The sequence below is a fragment of the Idiotropiscis lumnitzeri genome, chromosome 11, assembly GCF_059441095.1.
Source record: "Idiotropiscis lumnitzeri isolate Australia: NSW breed Sydney's pygmy pipehorse chromosome 11, RoL_Ilum_1.0, whole genome shotgun sequence".
Classification (NCBI taxonomy): domain Eukaryota; kingdom Metazoa; phylum Chordata; class Actinopteri; order Syngnathiformes; family Syngnathidae; genus Idiotropiscis; species Idiotropiscis lumnitzeri.
This window is the reverse complement of record NC_142401.1, coordinates 4,761,721-4,780,470: the sequence shown is the minus strand read 5'-3', so window position 1 is coordinate 4,780,470 and position 18,750 is coordinate 4,761,721. Positions and strand designations below refer to the sequence as shown.

Below are 18,750 nucleotides of genomic sequence, written 5' to 3'. Positions count from 1 at the left end.
AAAGGAGAAACAAGCAAACAAGCAAACGACATGGCAACCGATTATTTGACTGCCTTTCATCCGATGAGCTTCCTCTAACAGTTTTGGCCATTAAAGAAATCAACTAACTACATTCGCAAAGACACACACGCACACACACTTACCCACACATAAGCACAAACACAGACAAAATTGTCTTAACTAGTCCCAAAGCTAAGTAAGGCCAGTTTGACAGAGGAAATGGTCCAATTTGTATCAAATTGTAATTTTAGGGCTCAGGAGGTCTGAAAGCGAACAAAGGTAAATTTCATTGAATTTGACTTTTATTCACCCACCCCCACCCCAATTCACTGCTGATTTGTTTCCATTCATTTGCAGTCAAAAGCCAGCTGCGGGTGTTGAATTGCTGCATTCACAAGCCTGTTTTAATAGTTGACTGATACTAGAAGAAAAAAGGTCGAAAATTCCAGGACAAGTGGGAGGGGCGGGGCTAGATGCTTAAAGCATGCCAGAAATGCTCAACACAAACAAAAGGAGACAGAGGACAGAGATAATGGAGGTGCGTTCAAGAAGACTTAAGAGTAATTGAGGATTCAACCCTTGAAGCGCTTCCCTCCTTCGCATTTTCAACAATTCTTCACCTGCTGTTGTTCTTTTGACATCGCACAAATTTCTGCTGGTAATGTTTCATGTGTCCAGAGAAATAAAAAAATAATTTAAAAAAAGCATTGGCTCACCTCTCTGCACCAACATGGTGACCTCACTGCCTTTCGGACACTTGCTCAGCAAGTCCACCACCTGGTTGTGAGACATGCTCTGCACGTTCCTCTTGTTCACCTCCACAATGATGTCGCCCTCTCTGAGGCCGCGGCAGCGCGGATAGTCCACAATCTGTTTTACTCTCTGCCCCCCACCTCCGAGGCTGTCGGCAATGGTGAAGCCGAAGCCCTTGTCTCCTTTCTCCATGTGTACAGTGATGAGCTCCGGTTGCGTTGCGATGGATGAGGCCAGAGTGACCACGTCGCTGGGGTAGCCATGTTGCGATGCGGTGTCGGAGGCCACCTCCGCCGAGGGGCTGTGAGGTCGCGGGAGGCCATTGAGGGCCGCCAGGCCGTTGGTGGAGCCATTGTTGTTGTTCTGACTGCTGTGACTGGGCGGCAAATCGTAGGTATTGTTGGAGGCCTCCTGACCATTGACGATGATGGGCTCTTTGTTGTCGAGGATGGCGACTGAGGTAACCAGGCTTGTGTTGGGGTCATCGGGGTCAAAGGGCAATGGGTAACCCCGGCACAGCTCCAAGTTGACCATGGAGCCGATCGGGATCGACTGGAAGATCTTCACGACTTGCGCGTGGGTGTAGCCGAGCACGCAGGTGTCATTGACGCTCACTATTACATCACCTTGGGAGGGAAAACGAGGAAGACATGAGATGTCCATCTTTTCACTCATTTGTACGTAATCAGCAGCCAGACAAAAAAAAAAATCTCATTAAAGCCGTGTTCCATCTTTGATCAATAGCGTGCCCTAACCTGTCTCCATCTTGCCGTCGAGGGCGGCGGGCCCATCAAGGACTAGACTCTTGATTTGCAGGAATTCATCTGGCTCGTCGCCTCCCACTACAGTGAAACCGAAACCTCTGCGACTCTTTTTCAGCTTGGTATTGATGAAAGTCCCCTTTAGTTCAGATCGGTTCCGGGTAAAGAAAGGCTTTCCTCCTGAAAATAAAACATTGAGTTACCGGTAATTACATTTCAATGCAACAGATGTACCATTGCGAAAGCTAAAAGTGAATCACTCGGCTTGGGATTCTATTTGTGTCACCCAAGCGATACTTTTCGAGTCGGCAGGGCGTGTTATTTGGTAGCTTGGCTTGATTGATATTGATTTGGAATACAGCGCACACATACAATATGAACATGTGCAGTAAAGTAACAGAAACAGTCAATCATACTAAAAAGAAATAAATAAGTAAAAAAAAACTCGACCGCAGTTTGCATACAAGAAGAAGAGAAGCACAGGGTGAGGAAGTTGTCACACATGATTTGCTCTTTGCGGGCCACATAAAATGAGGTCGCGGGCCATATCGTCTCGTTATCGTCATGAGAAAAAACAAGGGGCGTTAGCAAAATATTTTTGTCTTGATGAAAACAACACTGCATCCCTTGTATCGAGATGCACATCCCCACAATCGATATATATCAATCTGTCTATCCAGCTATGACATTATAAAAAAAAAAATAAATAAATTTTAAAAACCGCCATTGAAAACAGATGGCGATTAAATGAGTGGTCTGTTCAACGGCAAAATAAAAAAAGAAAAAATTACGTTTCTGTCCCATTGGCACGGTGGGCCCAGTTGGAGGGTCCCTGTAGGTCTCTTGGTGGTTGGCAGTATAACTTGTCAGAGGGGCCCCAGCAAACGTTGAGTCTTCAATCCATTCTGTAAAAGAAAGTGACATCGTTTTGGGACAATGCCTTCACACAGACTGTGATGCAAAGAAAAAGTGCTTTAAATAGAATAGGATAAAAATTATACAGGCCTAAAACCAACACTTTGATTTCACATCTCCCCACTGAGCAACAATTAAGCGTGTATGCTCAAGATTAAAATGGGCTGTACAGACGCCATGAAACTTTTAACACTTGCCGTCTCTCTGTTGAATAACAATGCATAAAAATGCAATGTCCCGTTTCGTCATCGCATCTTTGATTAATGACCTTGTAAACTGTATCGCGGCGCAGGCCACACGACGACCGTCATTAATATTCCAAGAGCGAGGGACTGTATAATCAATGGCGGGGTGAAAAAGTGCTTGAAAGCGCTGCTTGAAGGTACCGTATTGAGAGTTGGCGGAAGGGATTGAAGTTTCAGACGGGAGAAAAGCCAGCTGGTAATCGAGTTGCAATCCAACAATTTCTGCCGAGTGCGCAAAAGGGCGGCGCTTGATGGGACGGTTTCTATGCATACACAATTACTCGCTCTATAAGACTTTATGCAAATGAATAAAGCTTGGCCACATTGTTAGCGTTCTCGTTACTTTAATCAATTAAGAAACAAATTGTCAACGAGACCGAGTTGACTTTCTCCCAACAGAATCCAGCAAACACAAAGTCCAAATGGCTGCATGGCACAAATCATAAAGAAGTAGTTGGCAGCATAACATTGCGCAGCATGTATATAAAAACCAGAGCGACAGCAGGCAGAAGCTCTCACGTGAATACAAAATCACTTTGTTTGGATAGAACGAAAGGAAATGAAGCTCTGGTGTGGTGCTCACCGTCGGGTGGCTGCTGGCTTTGCAGTTGCGGCTGTTGCTGCTCCACTTGCCTGCGCCGCTTAGCCTCCAATACGGGATTCTCGTACTGGGTCTTCCTGTTGATATGACTTCAAACCGAAAGTAGGCAACGTGGACATAGATTTGGGAGAAGAGGGCAAAGGGTGAGACGGGAGGAATGATTAAAAGGAAAATTTGAAAACAAGTGTGATGCAAAAAATGGGTGATAGGATATATGTCAGAAGAAAAAGTCAAGTTATGTATCCGACTACATGCAGACTTGTACCCAAAAACTGTGTAGAAAAAAAAACACCCCATTATGTGCGAAAAAAAAAAAAAACACCCACAGAGATTTGGCATAAGTGCATCAGACAAAAACGGCAGACACACACGGGGACTGTGAAATGTAGTTTGGATGGCCTGAGAGCTATTTGAGCAACATCACGAATGAGCAGCAAACGAATGAAACCTATTTGAATTCATGCTTGTTCTCAAAGGTCTCACACAAGGGAAGCATGCACGTGCACACACACACACACATCAACACTGCATGCATTTCAAAATGACAGCGACACAAAGTAAATGGCCTACATTACAGAAAAAGACCAAAATAGCTGGCGCCAAATGTGGCGGCGCATGTAATAACCGAACCCATTACCAATTCCAGAACAAAGATTTGCTTTTTGTTTCGCACCCAGTGCATTCACTCATTTTGTGTGTGGGGGTGTGTGCGTGTATGTGCACTTGGTGATTGACAGACTTACTCAACATAGTAGACCCCATACACCGGATCATCTATTTTCTCCCAACCGGGTGGAAGTTCTACAAGAGAATAAAACAAGAGCGTCCTGGTGAGAAAGGAAAATGTACAACAGCATCAAGCAGTCAGATGACATGTATTGAGCGAGTCGAGGCGAGGCCAGTCGGGAACCTTTTGCCTCGGCATTGTACTGTATCTATGTGTCAAGTCAGTCTCCAGGGCCAAAGTGACCCCCTCAGCATTCATTGCCGTCTGCTTGTCCCCGTGTTCCTGCACACTGCTGACATTTCCACACATCAGATAACAACCCGAACAAGGCACCTTTGGGCAAAAGGGCAGGAGGGGGGGGGGTGGGGCTTATTTGAAAGGCGGTGGTGGGGGGCGTCAGAGAGAGGGGTCAGATCAAAAACAGCCACTATAATGAACACTGTTTGAGAGAACTCCGGGGGGTGTGTCGCGACCTAATCATTTTCAGTGTATGCCGAGCAGACGCACAATCAGCATTTACTCATTTTCCCCAGAAGCATCTTTTCTGACAATTCCGCACATCCATGCTCTTCCTTGCAACGAGGAAGATGAAGTGGAGTCAAGTGAGGATGCCCACAAAAGGTCAAACGTGATCAACACCATGACTGATTGTGAGAAGCATCACATCTGCGATAATAACCAGCTCTGACACATGATCGCCTTATAACCATGTTGGACTTCAAAAAAATTCAGGCAAAAATGTTATTATTATTATGTAGGGCTGGGCTGCAAAATTCGCCATAATCGATTTGAATCGATTTTCCTTTTCGTAGCCTGATATCGATTCATAAAACCATATCAATACTTTGAAGAATGAAAATTTAAATGACTTCACGCTTCACGTGAGATCTTGTCACTACACGATCGTAGTGTATCAAAATAAAATGGCGGAATCAGTGAAGTCAGCGCCAACAAGCATGAAGGCGGATGTATTTATGGTTTTGGTCAGGTCATGTTCAATAAAACGTGCATGATTCATGGAATTGACTGCATTGGTTTCAATTTATACTAAAAAAAAATATAGTTTTATTAATGCACCGAGTTTCCACAAGCAGTTTGTACTAATGGCAATATTTGTTTTTCTGAGAATGCCTCTCATGCAAAAATAAAATCGGTACTACGTAAAATACTTGCCTGAATCAAAAATGAATCAAAGTGAATCGTGAATTGAAAATTGTATATCGAATCAAATCGTTTTTGGAAATTTGAATCGATACCCGGCCCTAATGGAATATCATTACGGTACTGTGAAAGTGATTTTCATTTGACTGTGTTAGTTGAAAACCACTGGCTGTTTTTTACTGCATTCAATTAAAAAAATATATCTCCTCACCCTTGGCGAATTAAAAAAAAAAAAATATTTATGGTGTTTCCATGTTTGTGAATGACACTACTATTTGCCATTTTCCCTTTTTTCTTTTTGACCATTTTTTTATTTGAAAAACAAAACACAAATCTACTTATTTTATACCGGCACAACTGCATCCAACGAAGAAGGTCAGAAGCGCAAGGTTACAGTGTCGAGGCGAGCGTGGCCAATCACAATCCAAAAGTAGTCAAGTGGAACATTAAACAGAATGCCGTGACGCAAAAATTGTAATCACCCGTGTGATTTCACACTGAGCCAGCTCCATTCCAGGACGAATACCGGGGTACGCGTGCAGCGCCATTCCACCATTTGCTCACCCCCGTGACGCCTTTTGTCCTTCAGTGCAAGCACTCAGCATCTACTCGCCGGAACATATTCCAAAGTCGAGGGGGGGAGCCAGCGGTGATGAATAACATGTTTTTGGTTGCATCTCATTCTCTTGATACAGTGCGGTGATTGATTTCTCTTGAGGAAACATAAGCCTCAGAGAGAGAATTTGTGCATTCATAAAGTGCCGCAGACTGCTCATCTTCTCAAATCTGCGCTTAATTGCATTCCTTCGCCGACCTGTATTGGATTGTTCCAATCGATAATTATCGAGTATGCTCATCCAGTGGGGAGCTGTCTTTTGGGAAGGAGGTTCATCTGATCTGATGATTGTTTGTTTTTTGTGTTTTTTTTAATATGGCTGCTGTTTAAGACGCTCAACAAAAAGCAGCTGCTAAACCAGACTAAAGTCAATTGTCAGCGTCGCCGGCTCGCAGAGCCCCGTTTGCTGCGGTTATTAATGAGCTTGCAGGTGCCGAACGCCATAGGCTGCTTCAGCTAACACTAATGATTAAACGTCAAATCATAATGGATTTTGTGTTCTTGGATGATGCCGCTTCAAGGGATGACGACAACACAAAAATTCAGCGGGGCGTGGTAAAAATTATTCTCACATCCAGGGGTGAGTTTTTGAGGTTCATTCATGCAAACATTTTTTTAAAGCTTATTAAAATGGCAGGGTTGTTGTAGTTTATTTATTTATTTAATTATTATATTATTACATATGTTGTAACTGTTATTCTTGTTATTTTTCTTTGTAAAAAAATAAAATAAAAATAAAATCATTTTGTGATTCTGGATTTAATGTGCCGACAACCAAGATGCAATTGGTGTTGAGATGTGAGTTACGCACCAAGATCGTTGTCCAGCTCCTCTGTATGAACCCCTTCTACTCAGCAGGAGAACACGGCAGAATCACAGGTCCAAGAGAAGAAGACAAAGAGCAGCGACGTACAAGTGCATTAGTCAGCTGTAATAACAACATCTTGCCACAAGGTGGCAAGAGTTAATCAAAGCCAGTACTGTATTGCCTCAATGCAAAATAAGAATACATGTGTGAGTTGTGACACAATCCCTGTGAATAAGGAAATATGAATTTTCAAACAACGTGTTACCGGAGAAAAAGCAAATGAAGGAAATATATTAGTCATATGTAAGGCATATATGTGGTGCACATTAAGTTTAAGAAAGGCATTGTTTGTTTTCCTGCATTTATCTGTGGGAAATTTTGCTCAGATTAAGAGAAATTGCATTCAGGGAGCCATCTTGTTTTTTTTTCACTTGACAAAAACATAAACAAATGAAAATATGTCATTGGAAACTGCGGCTCTGAGACTGGAATGAAGCCCTGCTGTTTATTTGGAGTCTTTCACCGGACTTGAGGACTGAGCAGAGTCGCAATAACCAAAAACACAACACGCCACGAAAAGACAAAGATTGATACCGTCATCTTCACATTCTTCCAGGGGTTTCTGAGGTTTGTCCAGGCACCGAGGGTCTATCCAAGAAGTGGTTTTTGTATTGTGGCTGAAAAAAGAACACACGGTTAACAGTTAACCAACAACATAAATGTTCTTTTTAACAGATCGACTTCTTAGATCGATGCAGAGTATGAAGACTTTTTTTGGAATGACCAGCTGTGGATATACAAACGGAAAATTTGAATTTATTTCATTTTTTTCCATTAAGTGGTAGCAAAAAATAAAATCTGTAATCAGTCGCAGACATACATACGTCGAAATCCAGATGATTTTGTTTTGTGCAACCAGTGGCGGAAATAAAATGGAGTAATTCAGCGCATTATAATTTATACTTTGCTGTATGCAGTTTGTGGTAATTGTAGCCCGGATTTGCAATGCTTACTCTATAAAATAGACCTCTCCGTTCTCAGTGTAGGCCATCTCCCAGTTGTCAGGCAGAGGTCCCTGAGGGTCCTCCGCGGGAGGATGGCTCAGATTAGGGTGAGTCTGCTGAGTGCTCTCCGTGGTGGCCGGTGGTAAGGGGGTCGTCCCAAGGTAGGATGGCTCACTCTGGCGAGGGGTGAAGGGTCTCACCGAGCGATGAATCTCGTCTAATTCACTTGATTCTCCTGGTAGAGCCAAAAAAATAAGTGCATTCTCAAAGCCATGAAATTAAATGTGGGGTTCCCCAAGGTTCAATTTTAGGCCCATTACTTTTTAATCTTCACATGCTTCCTCTTGGCGACGTCATCAGGAGACACGGCATCAGCTTCCACAGCTACGCTGATGACACACAGCTGGATAATACCGTGTCTCCTGATGACGCAAGGCCTATTGATACCCTTTTAAATTGCATTTCATATAAGTCATGGATGGGCGAGAATTTCCTACAGCTCAATTGGGGGGAAAAAATGAGGTTTTAGTTATCAGGACAGAGAGAGAAACTATTACCAACGCTACAAGATTTAAAACTATCACAATGTGGGAAGAACCGGAACGTCAAGTTTTGTTCCATGCATTAAAAATGTAACCAAGATTACTTTTTTTTTTTTGTTTATCACCTTATCGCCAGAGTGCGCTCGCTTCTTGCTGAGGCTAACACGGAGGTGCTGATGCATGCTTTTATTTCCTGTCGTTTAATTATAATAATGCCCTGCTATCTGGTCTTCCTAAAAAGAGTTTCCAGTTTACAATTACTCCAGAACTCAGCCGCACGGGTGCTGACGAGGACCAGAGGGCAGGCATGCATTACATCAGTTTTTAAATCGCTTCCTTTTTTTTTTTTTTTTATTGTAATTGGGATGTTGGCACTTTGAGCTGCATTCAATGTATGACTCGTGCTATATAAATAAAATTTGAATTGATTTAATATCTCCTCTGTCAAATAAATGTCCTTCATCGGCACTTAAAGACCAGACCAGATGAGAATTTGTAATTGGCGATGCTGCGAATGAAAACGAGTCGCTGACTCAAGTTTTGTGCTCTTAGCAGACAACAGCTTGCTACGGCCATTCACTTAAATTAAGACGGCTGAGTGGGCAGTTCACACGTTGTAGCGAGGCCCATGGAGTGCGATCACCTTGCTTCCTGTTATCTCGTTCTCACACTTGACTGGCACCTTCGCAGCTCACGCAGGCACAGACGGCAAATAAACAACTTTTTGGGTGCCACCTCTCGAGAACACATTGCAAAAACAGCTTAAGGCTGGCTCAACTTTCTGACACAGCCCGTTTGACCTACTAACACATCAGACGAAATAGTAGAAATATATTCACAGCACTAAAGTAACAGCAAGCCTTTTTCACAAAACAGAAGCCGAATCTCATCGCTCATGCACCACTTGAAATGAACTAGCTTGCCGCCAGATGGCAGCATTTCATCTTTTTGGCTGGTGGATAAAGACAGACTGAGTCAAACTCAGAGAAATCCTCTACTCACCAATCAAAGAAGCTTTTCTGTCTTCAAGTGCTCTGCCACAATTCCTTAATTTTTTTTAATTTTTTTTTTTAGCTCATCCTCCTTCGTCGCCTCCGTGCGTCTCTGCAGTCACATTCTTTTCACGCGTGCCCCCTTTACGCCTTCTCAACCACTCCCCCTTTTGCTTTCATTTCCTGATCGCCTCCCACTTTTCCCCCGTCACCACTCGAACCCTCCCGCTGATTCCTTCGAAACGCAGCGGCATGACGATAAATCCCATTCCAGTCTTATAGTCTACATTAAACAGACCATGACTTTTTTTTTTTGGTCAGGTTGCTGTTGAAGAGGTTTTTTTTTCCCTGAAGTTTATGCACACACAAGATTAAAGCAATGGCACCAGCACAAACTCAGACGTGAATATCAAGTTAAGTCTATATATAGTGAATATGAAAAGCTGTTTGGATGAGAGAGCGTTTGAAATCTTAGTTTTGTAGTAAGAAGACAATTTTATGCAGGGGTTGAATTCACCGTGGGCCAATTGGCAAAATGAGTGACTTTTGTCATTTGATACAAACACATCACAGACTGAATGTCAAAAAGTGTTTGTATGCACCTTGCTTTCGTCCTTCTTTAAACGAAAAACTGAAATTCAGAAAGAAACTAAAATTGTTTCATACGTTTCTGTAAAACTTTGTAACTTCTGAAAGAGGCTCATTTTCAGCTTTGACAGTCGTGCCAGAAATACCGGTGTAGCTACTGTTCATGTCAGGGAGGTCCTCGTCGTCCTCCGGCGGCAGTTCTCCAGGCACTATTCCAGCATTGTGCATGTCATTGTAGGACTTGGTGCGTCGGGGCGTGGATTCTTGCGAGCCTGGCAGGCTACCGCTGAGCCCGTCTGGCCGTGGGGCATCACCGCCTCTGCTATTGGTAATCACTTTCCCACCATGGGGCTGCACCGGCGGCTTGGGTGTCCCATAATAGTTTCCTAGGCAACCAAGGAGGAGGGGGTGGTGGGGAGCAGGATTACAATAAAAGAGAAAAATAAGGGTATTTTGGTAAGAAGACAAGAAGGGAGGGGTCAACGTTTGTGTTGGCCCGCGCGCGTGTGCGTGTGGGGGGGATTTGCCAAAGCCTTTGTTTGCAAATAGAGTTTTACGTTTGTCTGATGGAATGCGACTGATTTTCTTTTAGAGTATTAATGTGAAACAAATGCAGGGGGGGGGGTTTGATGACTATGCTTGTCGGAGCGTTCACGCATGGCAAGGGGCGCTCGCTCGCTCGATCGATGATGACATAATGCCTCCCCGCGCACAAAATGGGGCCCCCCTACGGATGATCGGGCCCTATGCACAATGCGTGATCGGCGTTTAGGGAGGGGCGACCTCCGGCATCGCATTTCAAAACTGGATTTTAGTTTACCTTCATATGTTCCGATTTCCAACAGGGTCCCGCTCTTCTCTAACTCCAGAAAGTCCTGAACTGAAAGGAAGTTGTAGTCTACACCCGGCACTTCTCCTTCACGAGGGGGTCGGGTTGTACCTGAGCATTCAGAGAAGAGAGTACAAAGTAAGAAAAGAAACGGAGAAAAAAAAAGAGGACTCTGGAAAGTCTTGCTGTCATAAAAAGTCTTTACAAAGATGACAAAAAAAAAGAGAGATGACTCAGTTTTCAGAGCCACTGTAACAAAGAAAAAAGTGTTCCCCAACCTTTGTCGAGCCAAGGTGCCCATTTTTCATTCCAAGAATTTCATAGCACGCCACAACACCAATCAAAAATGTCAGCAAAAGTATGAATATTGAAGATCGTTGCAGCTCAACTTCCTCTCAAATTAACTTATTCAGAATGAACTCTGGGCCTATTTTATAACACACAAAGCTGATAAAGTCACAGGGAGAATTATTTATTTCTTTATTTTTTTTAAACATTCCCTCTGCTATCAACTGGAAATTGTTGTGCTATATCACTATACTATGCTAGCATAGATAGAGGAAGTAACAAAAATAAGAAAAAGATTAATAAATAATCATTGTTGTACGAAATAAGTGAAATTGGATCAATTCCCGCAGCAGCGCCGATCTTTAACAAAACACCAGGGTGCCACGACACCCGAGTCGGGAATGGCCGCATGACAGTAAATGTTGCACAATGTCTGTTGACACCGTTCCAGAACGTCAAGTATCAACGAACGACTCCCATGAAGGTGCTACATTTGCCATATGCGACGCCGTGCGAGTACAGCTTGGCATGTAAACGGCGAGACCTGACGCTGACTTGCCTCCAACAACTGCTGCTCGCTAAACGCGACTTACAGCTACGACACTTCAGAACGCAAAGCAAAGCACACTTGTCGCCATCTCTTTCAATTGGCCGCTTTAAAACCTGCTAGTTTCATTTCTGTGAATAAATATAATTCGTAACGCAAATAAGTCAGCGCCAACCTCCGATTAAGCAGCGTCATCTCGCAATCATTCTGTTACAAGTGTGTTGGTAATAAAGTGGTAAAAATAGATATGTGGGGGACTTTGGGACAGCCTCCCACTGCAGCCATGTTCAGTGACACAAGTGATTAATCACAGACGTGTGGATGCAAACTCAACGTTAGGCCGAAGCGGGCTGCACAGGCGGAGGCTTGCAGAATCGGTCACATGCGGCAGTTCCCTCAGCCCTTTGTCACAGATTCGGTTTTTATTGAAGGCTTTAAGGTTTTAAAGCCGATGCTAGGCCTTTGCCGAATAATATGTCAAAGATGACGTGTCTTTTATTTTGAAGTCAAGAAAATATGAAGAAATGTGATGTTTAACGTTTAAAGGGGCATCGCGCATAAATCATGTTTTGCCAGTAACGTCGCTCATCATGATGCTTATGCACGGCATATATTTGGAGCCTGAATCTAAAGCGGAATTCATCCGTTTGTGCTCTCTGATATGTTATTGTCCTTGAGAAATGCAAAGTTAAACAAATACTAAAAAGACAAAATATTGTAAAACAGTCAAATGGTCAGCCTGTAATTCATATCTTTGTTGGTTTAAGCTTTAAGTAACCCACAAAAAATAAGTTAATTTATTCTTTTTTTTTTTTTTAAAGTATTGACTATTTAATTGGTTATTGCAATTTTTCTGCCAAATGGGAATTGGCATCAGTCTTAAAAATAAAATAACTAAATAAATAAATAGATGAATAAATAAATAAAATAATTCAGACTCTGATCAATGTATTAATAATTAAAATAAAAATAATATACTTTGTGATGAAGTTTGTAATGGTGTTTGCCCCCCTTGGACATATCTCTAATCTCGTTGCACACTTGAGTACAATGACAATAAAGGGATTTCTATTCTATTCTATTCTATTCATATCAGCTGGGGGGGAAAAAAAGTATACTCATTCAATGCCACACACTCAAAGGAAACTAAACAGGAAGTGGAAATGTGACTAGTGTTGCAAATAGGATGAACAAAAAAAATAAAAAGTGGAACCTTGGCTTAAACCCAGGAGGTTAGACACTGTCATCTCTATAGACTTAATTAATTCAATGCCCCCCCACAAAAGCTCCTTTGACCAAGCTGTTAAATAGAGTGTAGGTTGGGAGTCATGAGAGCCATGCATAGCGACACTCCTGCTGAGATGGACCCTTAGATGCCGCCTCCCCTCACAAAAAAAAAAAAAAAAAAAAAAAGGGAAAGGAGAAAGCATTTGAGAAACAAAACCCTTTTTATGTTGTAATGCGAAGCTGAAATCGCAATCTAAACACGAGAAAGACGTGGCGCCCGTTGGAGGTCACGACAGTCCGTCTAAGTGGGACAAACTAACAAATGAAAGCGGTCTGTAGCAGAAGCAACGTTCGCGCCTTTCGCTGGTAACGATGCATTTCTGTAAAAGGCAACACAGCGTGACGCAGGGCACTTGTTAATGCTGACGTAAAATATCGCCCTTCCTCCTGTCTCCTTGCAGCAGATGGCAAGATACCATCGAACAACTGCCTCGTTTGAAAGGTATTTTTTAGACGCCGTTTTTACTTTTGCTGCTTCAGTATTCAGGAAATAAAATACAGTGTTGCTGTCTTTTTTTTTTTTTTTTACATGATGGTTAAAGAAGGCGGAAGGGAGACATTGACAACTTTAACATCATCGCCAACATGGGTGGGCGGCGTTAAAAAGCATTTGCATTTCAAAAAGTGGATCAGAGAATCCAGTGGTGAGACATTAGAGGTCATGCTGTGGCAACTTGCCAGCAATGCTTCATCAGAATATGCACAAAATATTAGCATTCTGTATGATGCAGTGCAGTTTTAGAGCACTGCAAACAACCATTCCTTTCCTATGCTGTAGGTTTGGGCGAATAATCTTCAGGATTATTTTTGATTGACATTAAAATCACGATTAATAAACATTATTCATTGATTCCAAAAGTTGGTACTCATTCGACTAACAAAACGTGAGTGAGTTTCCGTTTTACAGTAAACTCCAAAAGCTGCCAACCTATAGAAATTCGCTTGTAGAACAATTTGTCTGAAGTTGCAAATGACGGTGGGGATTGTTATTGGACTATGTTATGTAATAATATGAAAATAATTATGCATAGTGTTCAATCGCAAAACTTACTCATTACTTGTACATTATAACTATAATCTCTAATATAATATGGATTGAATTTTCGTTATTGTAACTTCATAATGGCACAAGAGGTTACAGTCTGAATCAAAGTTTTCAAGCGAAGTAAAGAAAGCAAGTCTATTAAATTAATGTTAAATTTAATCGGATCTAAAAAGTCTCAATTTTGCAAATTGTGATGATAGATTGCAAAGATAGATAGATTTGTGTTCACGTGTTTCTATTTCTTGTGTAATCGTCTAGAGTTTGGGCGTCTTATTTTCTCTCCAGACATTCATTAATTTGGCTTCTATTTTGGTGTTCAAAGTTGGTCCCGCGTCGCTAAAATGTGGTTACAGCCAGACCTAAGTGACAATTGTAACCAAATCAGTTATCCGATAGCTTAGCAATTAGCATGTTTTTTCCCGTCTTTCTTTCGTTACTTATTTGCCGTCCTCCCTTCATGACAAAGCTACTTATAAAAGTGAAGTTTATAAGACCGGACGCCAAGCGAAATGTTGTCGTTGCGGATTTGTATTGTTTAGCTAGGTTAGCTAGCTAGCCAGCTATCAACGATTCGGGCGTAACAAGTTAGCATTTGGTGATCTCTAAAACACAATGTGGCAGTTCTGAAATTCCAAATGAAGCGTCAAATTCTTAAATCACGCCCAGAAAGAGTGGAAGGACATGCTGTTCATCACATGCTTGCTGCAAGCAACACATTCACAGTGTTCTGAAAATACAGGAGCTTGGATGTGCGCACTGCGCCCTTCCGCACATTTATTATTTTTCTTTGTCTAGAATGTTTTTAGAAGCCAAAATAAAAACTACATTTCAATTAACCACTCATCCTGTTCAGCATCTCAAGGAAGCGTCTATTTCGGCGGGCTATGTTTTTTCTCCGCATGTACCAGAATTTTAGACAAACCATTTGCTACATGGGCAAATTCACATCTTTAGTTAACCTAATTGACTGTAAAATTAAAAAAAATAAATAAAAAATTACCAAGTCACACAAGCAGGAAAGAAGACTACAATCCCATGTTCTCCTCGGGCTTAACAACTACCGTTATGATTCCATGCATAGAAATATGATTTTGACGCATGACTCAAAGGCTTGGTCCCCAAGAGAAAACATACATGACGCATACATGAAAAATGAGAGCGAGAGAGCAAGGGAGGCTGAACAGGAATTGAAGTAGTTCACGAGCGAGTCTAAAAGCAGCATGCCATATGCAGTAAAACGCATTGAACATCTTCCTGTGTCCTCATTGTTTCACCTCGAGATACATGAAGTCAGCTTTTAATCACGATGCACTCTGTCATATTAAGAAAAGTAGTGAAATGTGGACCACTCTAAACACACAACTTATGTACACAAACGTATGTGTCCCGCTCTGCCCATTTGTTGGATGGTGTTCCACAAGGTTCTGTTTTGGGGCCCTTGCTGTTTTCGTTATACTTGTTGACCCAAGGTTCTCTCCTAGGAAAACATGGAATTTCCTTGCGATGCGAATGACAGTCAGATCTATGCTATGTCCCGCTGAGCAAAAAAGACACTTTCGCCTTGAGATCACTTCTGTCCTGTCTAGTTTGTTTTCTAATTTCCTGCTAATTTATATTACACCATACGGAAAGCACTTTGTTACAGCTCCAGCTATGCTGTCCAAATTCCAACCATATTATATCCACGTTTTAAACCAATATTTTGAAACAAATTAGACATTACGTGAGGCAAGGTACTTTGTGAAGTCCTTGAATTTATCCGCAAGTCACACATTTTCCCGTCTTTCCAGTACAAGCATGTTATTCTAAACTTTCAAGGCCTCACTAGTGTTTAACAAGAGTGAGAAGTTCCCTTGGAGTGATTAGAAACAAGTGAGCTGGTGAAAGAAAAATATACTGTAGTACAATGTTTTCAATGTAATAAATAAACCTAACCAGGGGAGGGACATACGCAGACCCACTAAAGGTTTTTCACATACTGTAATGATATCCTCATTTTGTAGTAACGCAATAGGGATGGTGGATAATTTGCATTGAGCATTTTCGGTTCGAACGGTACATTGTTACGTTCACCTAATGTAGATTTGCACTCTCCCACCTAAAGGAAGAGCAGGCTTGTATCCGTAAAAACCTTTTTTGTAACTTAATAGTCAAGAAATAATCATAATAAACTTCCGTTGAACGGCTGGTCTCATTTTGAAAGTACAATCCTGATGATGTCGTAAAACACAGAAAGCAAATAGATTCCTATTTGGCACTATATTGTATTAATATTTCACCAATGTTGAGTAGCATAATAAAGCTTACGACTTGTGGGACGAAACGGAGTATTTAGTCGACTCAAACAAGTCATGCGTTTGTTAACATTCTACCCAAAACCGACTGGTCGTAAACAAAGACCTTCAGTGCTTTCTTCTTCAAGCACGGTGTGCGTGTGTGTGTGTGTGTTGGCAGACAACTCCAAGCTTCTCATCTATATTTAACGGATGGAGGACTATTTTAGGGGCGTGTATGGCCTTCTAGTGTAGATATGTGACAGAAGTCAAATTTCTTCCAGTTGTGAAGGTGCAGAATTCGAACGCTCAGAATGCCTCAACTACGACATTGTGATTTTGGGCAAGACAAACGTCCTCATAAAATGAGATGGATAAGACATTTCCGATAGGACACCCAAGGAAGAATGCATAATTATACAGTCGTTCAAACATAACAGCTCCATGCGTTCATCCAACCAGAACTCGGCTTTTGAAAAGTTCATTTTCTGTTAATTAAATCTCCCCAAAGCCAAAAGCCACCTTGTGCCCTCACGGCACGGCATTGCAATTTAGCGCTGACCTACATTTAACGTTATCCGGAAGGACGATGTCGGACAAGGCTCTTTGGATTTTGGATTCACGGCTCGGCGCTGAGAAGTTTTGCCTGATGACCTTCGTGGATCCCGCCTCTCTCCCGAGATGGTCTTCTTTTCGAATTTCAAAACACGCGAGGGAACCAGACTCATACACCTTCCTAAAATTTGTTCCAGGCCACTTTCGCCTTTTGCGAACTCCAAAACAGCCGCAAGGCGACAGAGAAGAAAGACTAAACATATCCATATTCTGGGAATCCAAAAGAAAATAAAGCTCCAGGTCAGTGTATCCCAACATTCTTGAATTTGATGACGATGTAGAGCAGGAAAAAAAAAAAAAAGGAAGCCCACGCTTAAATGGATTTCCTTTTACATCTAACTGATCAGATGAGAAAAAAAAATGTTGCGACAGCTTCGCTGGGTATTAACATTAGTCTGCTTACTGAACAAACTTGGAGGAGGTCCTCCCTATAACCTCAAGGCTCCCAAAGCGATTGAATATTAATGGCCGGCTGATGTCGCCACCCAAAGGAGGCTTTTCCAGTTCTGCATTCAAACAAATTTCAGGCTGGCAACAACATGAAGTTGATTCCAGCTACCTCGAAACACTTTGGCACGATTGTTGTCACAAAGTTGGGAGTATTGAATTGCGCAACAGGTCTTGATAAAATGGAAGGATTGAGAAATAATGGGGAAGGAAGGTGAGAACCCCTGAAAGTCAATTGTGATGACACACAAAGGGCCGAACGTGACTCGCAAGTCCAGCTTTACTTCTTAGGTGAGTTCAAACATGAGGTCCGTGCAGGTTTGACTCGTTTTAACCTGCGATTGTAAATACCCAAGTATGCAAACAAGTCGTCATTTTGCAAATCTGGGCCTTTTCTGTTTCTTATATTTTGCAAGTAGGAAGCACATATTGAAGCCAACACGAATTTGAATGTTGGGATATTTTTTCCCAGTGACTCGGGTTAGTTGATTTGCAGAGCTGGGCAGTCATGTTTGTCAGTTTTGGTGTGAAATTCTCTACCAAACGTTTTATTTGACCTACCATCGATTTTTTTCTTTTTATAACAACGCAGCCAAATACAGACTTTGTTGACCCGATTAAAACTATTATTAAATTCTTGGGAAAAAAAATACACACAAAAATGAGGGTTTAGCATTTGAGCCTCTTTCAATTCATGTTCATTTCATGATTATTTGGTGTGGCATTTGCATCTGGAAACTGTGTGTGTCCTGTTTAAAAGTGATCAATGTTAAAAAAATAAATTAATAAAAATGTGCACAGTACTGTGCATCCCCAACCTAAACGAGAGGGAAAAAAACTAACAGCACTGCAATGATTGAAAAAGTAGGACATCATAAATGTGTTTGGCAATGATTCATTATCATAATTGTTCTATAAATAGCCGCCTCTATTCTTATTCAGCTTGTGTGTAGGCTTGCGGGTCATTCACGACATGACTTATTTGAAAGAGTGCATTTTAAGCAGTTTGTGATACGGATGGCAGCGCGCATGAATTTGCATGGAATACAAAACGGAATTGATAATGAGTACATAAATAAAAGTTAGTGCTTCTGGACTGTCGTACAAACTCACAGGTTGTTTGACTCTGTCCGGTGGACCTGCTTTTTCTTGGCCTCTTGGAACATGATAACTAAATATATGCCCTCTTTTCAATTGGGCCACGAAATCTAAAACGTTTGCATACTCCTAAGGTGGTCGAAAAGTCAACCGCAGAAGATTCCCTAGATGTGATTACAGCAAGTGTGGCAGGGCAAAAGTTCCCCAGCTTTCATCTTCCACTCATGGACCACCGGATTTTTTTCCTCAAACCACCAATTTATTTAAACTGATATGTAATTTAATCGCAATAGCGATTGCATTACTATTCATTTGCGTGTGACATATTCACATATTGTTTTTGTTTTTAAGATACGCGGAAACAAGAATACAAAATTAATCTTTAAAGGTAAAACACCACAAGCCCAATTTATCATAATTTGGAATGAAGATGAAATCTATCCATGGAGATTTTGAGCAGGGAAATAGAACATTCAGAGAAGTTATAGTATATGCCACAATAAAAACGTACTTTAATCAAGCAATCTTGATTTTATAATAAATTAGAAATGGCTGGTGTTATGACAAAAAAAATCATCAAAATGCGCGTGTGGCTGGTTTATCAAAAG

General features: G+C 41.6%; 1 protein-coding gene across 6 annotated transcripts in view; it reads right to left on the bottom strand.

Annotated features, from left to right (window-relative positions):
• The window catches only part of magi1b (membrane associated guanylate kinase, WW and PDZ domain containing 1b), an 82,524-nt gene that overhangs the window by 24,924 nt on the left and 38,850 nt on the right, over positions 1–18,750 (bottom strand). For 5 of the 6 annotated variants that reach the window (XM_088308029.1, XM_088308024.1, XM_088308025.1 and 2 more), the window contains exons 3-12: positions 10,534–10,653; positions 9,860–10,099; positions 7,601–7,826; positions 7,182–7,264; positions 6,591–6,626; positions 4,019–4,076; positions 3,258–3,364; positions 2,306–2,419; positions 1,509–1,694; positions 717–1,379 (exon numbers count right to left, since the gene is read on the bottom strand). In XM_088308029.1, coding sequence (XP_088164155.1) covers positions 717–1,379; positions 1,509–1,694; positions 2,306–2,419; positions 3,258–3,364; positions 4,019–4,076; positions 6,591–6,626; positions 7,182–7,264; positions 7,601–7,826; positions 9,860–10,099; positions 10,534–10,653 — 1,833 coding nt within the window. The remainder of the gene's footprint in view (positions 1–716; positions 1,380–1,508; positions 1,695–2,305; positions 2,420–3,257; positions 3,365–4,018; positions 4,077–6,590; positions 6,627–7,181; positions 7,265–7,600; positions 7,827–9,859; positions 10,100–10,533; positions 10,654–18,750) is intronic. The other variant, XM_088308026.1, reaches the window with a different exon arrangement.